Source organism: Zonotrichia leucophrys, chromosome 21 (genome assembly GCF_028769735.1).
Source record: "Zonotrichia leucophrys gambelii isolate GWCS_2022_RI chromosome 21, RI_Zleu_2.0, whole genome shotgun sequence".
NCBI lineage: Eukaryota > Metazoa > Chordata > Aves > Passeriformes > Passerellidae > Zonotrichia > Zonotrichia leucophrys.
The window spans coordinates 5,753,159-5,761,670 of record NC_088190.1 but is presented as its reverse complement, the minus strand read 5'-3'; the positions used below and the strand labels follow the sequence as shown (position 1 = coordinate 5,761,670).

Genomic DNA, 8,512 nt, shown 5'->3' with positions numbered 1-8,512 from the left:
TCCCAAAACAGCCCAGGTGCACCCCAAGAGCCACTCATGCCATCTCACACCTCTGCCTCCCCTTCAGCTCCTCCACTTCACTCTGTTTGTTTTGGGATCTTCCAGCTGTTTTTTTCCTCCTAGACCACTCAGTGTGCATTTGGGGGCAATCCCTGGCTTTTGCTGAGCCTTTGGTGTGTCCCTCAACTCACCTGTTTGCATGATGGGGCACAGAGGGGGTTTTGACCTGCCCTGTTCTCCTCCATGTGCCTTTGGTGACACCCCAGACCCTTTGTTGTGCTTTTGGGGTGTCCCAAGTCCCCCTGTGTGACCCAGACTCCCCCTTTTCCCTCTCAGCACTCTCCAGCCTCCCTCCCACCCTGAGGAATGCCTGGAGCAGGCAAGGTGGGGACACAGCCTCAGTTCTGGGATTGCATCTGAAAGCCCCAGGCCATGAACTCACCTCACTCCCAGCCAGGGTGAGAGGAACGAGACTTTATTTTGAACTGGGAGTTAATCTGCAATCCAAATCATTCCAGCCCAACTCCAATCCCAATCATTCCAGCCCAATCCATCCAAATCATTCCAGCCCAACCTGAACCCAAATCATTCCAACAGTGGAGTGAGCAAACATTGCAACTCATCAGTGAGAACTGGAAGCATCCTGGTCCCAGGTTTGCAGACACTTTGGTAACAGATTCACCCCCCAAAATTTAATTGTCATTCTCAATAACCCCCCAGGTGTAAAACTAAAAAAGACCAAACACAGCCCCACAGTGCATCCGGCACCCACCAGTCCTGACACGGATACAGGGAGGCTCTGACACTGCCTGGCCCTCCTGGCACCAGGAAAAGGCTCCCACAGGGAGCTCAGTCGGATTTCTCCTTCTCCTTCATGTGCAGGAACACGATGCTGAACATGAAGAGGCCGACCATCATGGAGAAGGCGCCGGCGTAGTAGGGATAGGCCGAGGGGATGAAGCGCTCGTACTGCGTGTGCTGCAGGGGACGCACGGACACCTGCACGGGGACAGAGCAGCCCCTGCAGCCCAGGGCAGCCTTTCCTCCAGGACAGGGGGGATTCACACCCCAACACTTACCTGTGTGGAGGAGTAGAGGTGGGTGTATCCCAGCCGGTTGTAATCCACTTTGAACTGGAACACGCCATAGACATCCGGCAGCTTGAACTGCACGCTGTATTTGCCACCTGAGGGGGAGACAGGGGTGACACTGAGGGGACAGGAGAAGCTGTGGAAGGCAAAAACACCCCCAGTGTGGGGCCAGGGCAGCAAAAGGGACACCCTGTTCCTCTTGAGGGGGATCTGTTCCTCTAAAGGGGAAGCTCCCACTCCTGACAGGGACCTGATGCTCCTCTAGAGGGGAAGTTCCTGCTCCTCCTGACAGGGATCTACTGTTCCTCTAGAGGGGAAGCTCCCTCTCCTCCTGACAGAACTGCTGTTCCTCTAGAGGAGAAGCTCCCACTCCTGACAGAACTGCTGTTCCTCTAGAGGGGCAGCTCCCTCTCCTCCTGATAGGGATCTGCTGTTCCTCTAGAGGGGCAGCTCCCTCTCCTCCTGATGGGGATCTGCTGTTCCTCTAGAGGAGAAGCTCCCACTCCTGACAGAACTGCTGTTCCTGTAGAGGGGAAGCTCCCTCTCCTCCTGATGGGGACCTCTCTAGAGGGGAAGCTCCCTCTCCTCCTGATAGAACTGCTGTTCCTCTAGAGGGGAAGCTCCCTCTCCTCCTGATGGGGACCTCTCTAGAGGGGAAGCTCCCTCTCCTCCTGACAGGGACCCACCGTTCCTCTTGAGGAAGGTGCGCACGAAGGGGTCGATGCGCACGAACTCCAGCTGGATGTCGTCCCCGTCGAAGGGCACCCACTTGCCGTCAGCGAGCTTCTCGATCACGATGCTGTACTCCTGGGACAAATCAACCAGCGATGCCTGAGAACCAGTGCCAGCCCAATCGGAGCCCCGGCGCTGCCCAGCTCCTCCCCGGGGCGGCTCCCGTGTGCCCCGCCCGGCCGGCAGCCTCACCACCAGGTCGGTGACGGTGTAGGCGTTGGGCGGCGCCAGCTCCCCGACGCGGTGGTGGGACACGGCTCCTACTCGCAGAACGCCCTCCTCCTTGAACACCCAGCGGGACAGGGCCACGGCCAGCTCGTAGTTACCTGTCTGGGAGTACCTGTGCAACAAGGGAGGTTGAGGCAGCTGAGAAAATACCCCATGGCTGTGATGCCATGGGACAGAGAGAGAGAAATGGCAAGCGTTTCTCACAGCGGCTTGTGAGAAGTTTTAGGGAGCTGGAAAGATGTGATAACTTGTTGGCTATAAACAAATTGCAGGTAGTGTTTTTCTACTTTATTTTTCCATTCCTCTCAAGGACAGTGTGTGAGAATGATGTTTCTGTTAGTTAGCCAATAGAATAGAATCTATCGTGCAACTTTATAAAAACCACGTGGTTCTTTTGAATAAATTCTTCTTTGCCTTTTCTACCATCCTGCCTCTCACCTGTTCCTGCCCCAACTCCGGTGCAAGAGTGACACATGGCCTAAACCCAAACAAACAGAGGTGAAAGCAACACAAACTGAGCTGAGGTTAAAGGAAGGAGCTGCTTTCCAAAGCGCTTTGTTCTGCTACAATAAAGGATGTGTCACCCCAATTAAATTCAAGCTTTCTGCTCCATCCCAAAACACAAACATTTGTTGCCTGTTTCCCAGGAGTTCTGTCCCCATAGGGCTTCCCAAACACCCTCAGCCAGGGAAGCCACCTCACCTCTTGGAGCCTGGGGTCGCTTTCTGCACGGCAGAATTGAAGAAGGCGTCGCTGAAGAAGTCGAGGGAGCCGCTGAAGACGACGCGGGCGTTGTTGCGCGCCTGCAGCCCCGCGATCAGCAGCGTGTTCTTGCCCACGGCGTGCGGGTACTGCGGGGCAAACGGGCACAGTTTGCTCTGGGGCGGCACAGGCTGGTGGCAGTAGCACCAGCTGCAGTTAAGGCGTAACCACGAAGCTCAGAAAAAGCAGGAAGAGGATTCTGGTAGCACTCCAGCCAGGATGGAATGGGAGAGATGCTTTGATCTAGGCTGGCCTCTCCACCAGAGCATGGAGGACACGTGTTCCTCATGCTGAACACCTCCTCAGAAAGCAGAGGAAGGCAACATCAGGAAGTGTCACAGACATCTTTTATGAAAAATCCTTTCCTTAGGATTTTTGCTCCTGAGAAGCTGAGAGGCTTCAGGAACAAAACATAAACAATGGTTATCTGCTGCTGTGGAATGCAACAGGTGGATCTGTGATTGGCCCATGTTGGTTGTTTCTAATTAATGGCCAATCACAGAGAGTCCAAGCCACAAACCTTTGTTATCATTCTTTCCTATTCTATTCTTGGCCAGCCTTCTGATGAAATCCTGTCTTCTATTCTTTTAGTATAGTTTTAATATAATATATCTCATAAAATAATAAATCAAGCCTTCTGAAACATGGAGTCAGATCCTCATCCTAAAACCCCTGTGAACACTGTCACAGGGAAGCAGCCAACAGCCCAACCAAAATCAATCAGGAGATCAAACACTCCAAGATTTTCCCAAGCAGCTGAAGTTAGAGGGACTGAATTGCAGAAACACAGCTCCAAACAGGAGAGAAAGGAAAGGAGTGTACCTGAGTGATGGGCTTATCTGGGAAGAAGGAGTAGGAAGTGGAAGAGCCAGTGAGGATGTCCAGCACCAGCGGGTTGTCAGGATCAGCCACCATCCTGCAGGGAAAGCCACAGTGAGCAGCACGAACACCCCCAGGGTCCCTGCACCCAGAGGAACCTGGGGCCACCTGCTCAACCCCATGGACCTTCTCACCCTTCTACCTCCTGAGAAACTTTTCTTCCACTATTTTGTTAGGAACCATTCCTAAGTCAACAACGAAACTACTCTGGAGGATTTCCTTCTAATTTTGTTTGAAATCAAGAGAGATTTGTTAAGCCCCCCAGGGGCTGACCCCACCTCGCAGCAACACCCCAGGTTCAACTGCTCTTCCCCTGTCACAGACAACTTTTATGAAAAATCTTTTCTTTAGGATTTTTCCTCCTAAGAAGCTAAGAGGGCTCAGGAACAAAATGTAAACACTGATTATCTGCTGCTGTGGGATGTAACAGGTGGATCTTTGATGTTGGTTGTTTCTAATTAATGGCCAATCACAGCCCAGCGGACTTTCTGTCCGAGCCACAAACCTTTGTTATCATTCTTCTTTCTTCTTCTATTTTTAGCTAGCCTTCTGATGAAATCCTTTCTTCTACTCTTTTAGTACAGTTTTAATATAATATATATCATAAAATAATAAATCAAGCCTTCTGAAACATGGAGTCAGATCCTTGTCTCTTCCCTCATCCTCAGACCCCTGCAAACACCACCACATTCCCCCACCTGAGCCCTGCTGCTCACCCAACTCCTCGGAACAGGATGGGGTTCAGGGCTGCCTTGCCCACAATGGTGGGGGCCTTCAGGAGGTTCTCAGTGTCAGCCACGATCAGTGTGTGCTGGGGAAACGAGAGATCCGTGTGAGGTGAGTCAGGGTCTAATGACAAACAACAGCTTCTCAGTTAAAAGTTTATTTTACAGACTATTACAACTGTTGGGTGAACGCTGTAGTTCAATTAAAAAGCAAAATAACAGTATTTTTGTGTTTATGATCGAATTAGGTTAATACTGATCTTCAAGGAAATACAAACTGCCACTTGATAAAGACAGCAACACCCACAGTGTTTTATTTCTCTGCATTTAGCAACCTTCATCCTCAAACCAGGACAATATGCACGTACCTACTGCTTCAACAGTTTACCTTAAACAAAAATTACCAGAGTATATTTAGCTCAGACTTTAATATATGTTTTAATTTTAAAATGCTGGATTACACCAGGCAGACAAAATTGTAGAAATGTTTGTGTGTTTCTATACTGATCTGAAAATCCGGGACTGAAATTCTCCCTTCCCACACCTGAAGTGTTGCACTGGGTGTCTGAAATTCCCCCCCAGAGGGGTACAGAACCAGGATTAATCACTCCCTGCACACAGTCACCATCTGAAACCAGAGCCTGAAGCATCCTGACAGCAGCAGAACTGAATGCTGCCACAGGGATTATTTCCCACTTTCCTGGGAGGAGAGAAGGGATAGAGGAAAAACAGAGCACAAGGACAGAGGACTGAGCCCTCGAGCTCTGCACCCAGCCCAGCAGGCAGGAGCAGCAGGCAAGGCCCTTACCTGGCCAGGGTCAGAGATGTCATAGTTGTGGTGGTCGATCACCGCTGTCCTCTCCTCATCGAACTCGATGCCACACTCACTGCCCAGCTCTCGCAGGGGGTCACCTGCAGGGACAATGGATCCTCTGTCACACCACACAGGGACTCAACAGTAAATTCAGCTGAGAGTCATGTGCTCAATGCTCTATGAGCCAAACCCCAGGGAACAACATGAGCTTCCCACTGAATTCCTGTCAGAACTCAGTGCATCCCCCCGGGTGTCCAGAGCTGCCAAGGACCCCGTTGGGGGGCTCAGAGACCCTGGCATGCTGCCCAGAACACCTGAGGATTTCATTGTGACTCCTGGAGCAAGTTTCCAATTTTGTATGAGGACATGAAAGTCACACAGGTTTGAATGGTGTAATAACAAAATTATCACAGGGTGAAAATGTAGATTTTAAGATTTTTGGTATGGGGGTTATGGAGACAAGATGGAGGAATCTGGGCATGTCCAGCCTTTCCTCTTCTTCTTGTTCTCCATTTTCTGCAGTGATGTTGGCACTTTGGGATTGGTTTAGAGTAGAAGCTCACTGTCTAGCATAGGTGATAGGTATTGGGAATTAAGTGTAAATATGTTATATGTAGTTTGTAGTATAAAAGGACAACACAGAGTGCCTGTGGCTGCCCTGCTGAGCAGATCTCAGCTGGGCAGAAAGAAAATTTTATAGATAAGAATTAATAAACAACCTCAAGACCAAAAAGTGAAGAGTCCAGACTTGTTCTTCAGTTGTGCAGGCCAAAGCAGAAGCAGAAACAGAGACACCCTGCACATCTCGGGGCACCAATTATCAACAGCAACCCGAAAAATTCCCACTGAACGTGTTACTAAAGGCATGAATCAGCCATTTCCTCCCCAAACAAGCCCTGAGGTGACCAGGAGCAGCTGCCTTTGCTGCAGTGAATGAATTCTCTGCAGGAACACCTGCACTCACCGATGTCCGAGCTGGCGGCCACGAGGACGCTGCCGCCGCCGTCGATGAACGCAGTGATAGTCTCCACATTGATGTTGCCACCAAAGTCTGAAAGCAAACAGCAGCAATTCATGGCTGGAGCTCAGAAACACCCCCCCAGCAGAATTAAACCACAGCAAATCACCAAATCAATGGAAGAACCACCAATAAAAGCTTGGACAGAGCTGCAGTTTGCTACTGAGTACATCCAAAGCACAGGACTTAACTAAAATTCACAGAGCAGCTGGAAATGCCCTTCCAAAGATGTGATCAAGCTCCTCCACATTTACCTTCTATGGATGGGGAGAAGATGATGAGGTTGTCGTACAGGAACTCCCCGTACTTTATCAGGGACAGGCCGGCGTCATCCGCTGTCCGGAAGGTGAGGTCGAAGCCCCTGTCTGCAGCCAGGACACAAAAGGGACAATTCCTGCATGCCATGGAACCACACATGGAGCAGCACAACTGCAGCAGGAGCCAGAGCTTTATTTCCCCAGTGAAGGAGCAGTTTGGAAACACTGCCTTTTAAGAGCAGGACCTGAGAGTTCCCAAATAAACCCAAGGAGTGGATCCCCTGAAGAGCCCCGATGTCAAAGGATGCCTCGCTGTCACCCATCAAATAGGGAATGAGGCTGCAGGGGACCTAAATACAGGCACAGCTGAAAAAAACCCCATCTCCTGCCTCATTTTGACCAGAAGATCCCAAATGTTCACCCCTCTCCTCCAAGGAACTCCAATCTCCTCCCTCTGCCTGGCCAGGGGACTCACAGCACCTTCTCCTATACCAGGCAGCCCCAATCTCCTCTCTTGGCTTGGGGTCTCCTTCTTCTCACTCAACCTGCCCAGGGAACTCCAACAGCCCCCGCTTGCAATCTCCTCCTTCAGCCTGACATGGGGACACAGATCTTCATTCTGACCAGGAGAACCCAAACAAGCCCCTCTCCCCAGCAACACCCTCCTTTCCTGCCTGCCCAGGGGATCCCAATCTACTCCTCCATTCTGATATGGGGAGCCCAATCTCCTCTCTCATCCAGGCCCAGCGTCCCCATCACCTCGCACAGACTGACCAGGAGACCTCAAACCCCCCATTCTCCCTCAGGGGACCCCGATCTGCTTCCTCAGCCGGACAGCCAATTTCCTCCTCCACTCTGACATAGGAACTCCAAACCCCAATTTCCTCCCTTTGCCCGGTGCAATATCCCAAATCTCCTCCCTCATCCAGAACAGTGAACCCCAACATCCCCCTCTCCCCTAGGGGACCCTGATCCTGATGAGAAGACACAGCCCCTTCCAGCAAGGGACCCCTGGCTGCACCCTCAGTCCAGCCAGGGGACTCCAATGTCCTCCCTCGGCCTGACCCAAAGACCCCAAACCCTTTTCCCTCAGGTAACCCCAACCTCTTCCCCCATCCTGACCCTGGGTCCCGCCCCCTCCAACCCCTCCCAGCATCCCGCCGTGGCCCTCTCGGTACCCGCGAGGCTCCGGAAGAACATGGAGTGCGTGTCGCGCAGGTTGCCGTTCTCCAGCAGCACCAGCGTGCGGGGCCCGCCCTCAGCGCCCGCCGCCAGCACCGCCAGGAGCCCGCACACAATCACTGCGGCCGCCGCCATCTTGCTCCTGGTGGCTGAACTACCCCAGAGGCGGGCAGCCTCCAGCCAATCAGCGCCAGCTCCGAGCAGCCTCCAGCCAATCAGCGACAGACAGATCCTCTCCGCTGGGACGCAGCGCACGCGCCGTCGCGACAGCGCTATCGGGACTCAGCGCGGCCGCCATGGCCGCGGAACGGGGACGGCCCCGCCGCCGTCCCCTCCCACTCCCGCCGTGGGTCAGAAGCGGCGGGCGCTGGAGCTCGCGTTGCCCTTCCTGGGCGCCGGGGCCTGCAGGCGGAAGGGTTGGGCCTGGGGCGCGGTGCTGCCCGCAGAGCCCGCGGAAGCTGCGAGAGGAGGGGAAGGGGGCGTGTGTGTGGTGGGGCAGTGCAGGGACCCCAAAATGCGGCTGCGTCCTGCGAGAAACCCCCGAGAGGTCAAGGGGTTGAGGCAGGATTGATCCTGGGTGGGTCGCCGTTTGATTTCTCAAGGAAAAGGAGGAAAATGAGGAGTGCCGGTGATATCTGGGCAGAGGGATTACCTTGGTCCAGCTGCAGGGTCTGGCTGGCTCAGGATCAGAAGCAGTTGCTGGCGATGGTTTCGCTGTCGCTCCTGTCCAGCACCAGCCTGGAGTGGCCATCCTCGGGCTGCAGGTGCCAAACGCTGCCAGCAGCGCCAGCAGTGAGACAAAATTGGTCAAATGGGACAGAAAT

The 8,512-nt window shown here is 53.0% G+C and overlaps 1 protein-coding gene across 1 annotated transcript; it reads right to left on the bottom strand.

The window, feature by feature from the left end:
* Positions 1-454: 454 nt before the first annotated feature.
* Positions 455-7,857, bottom strand: DDOST (dolichyl-diphosphooligosaccharide--protein glycosyltransferase non-catalytic subunit). Its single transcript, XM_064730844.1, has 11 exons — positions 7,685-7,857; positions 6,504-6,614; positions 6,196-6,282; positions 5,226-5,329; positions 4,409-4,503; positions 3,636-3,729; positions 2,754-2,902; positions 2,016-2,163; positions 1,778-1,898; positions 1,080-1,186; positions 455-999 (listed from the first exon to the last, which is right to left on the bottom strand). The coding sequence occupies exons 1-11, from the start codon at positions 7,821-7,823 to the stop codon at positions 850-852; spliced, it is 1,305 nt and encodes a 434-aa protein (XP_064586914.1). The 5' UTR covers positions 7,824-7,857; the 3' UTR covers positions 455-849.
* Between the last annotated feature and the right edge of the window lie 655 nt (positions 7,858-8,512).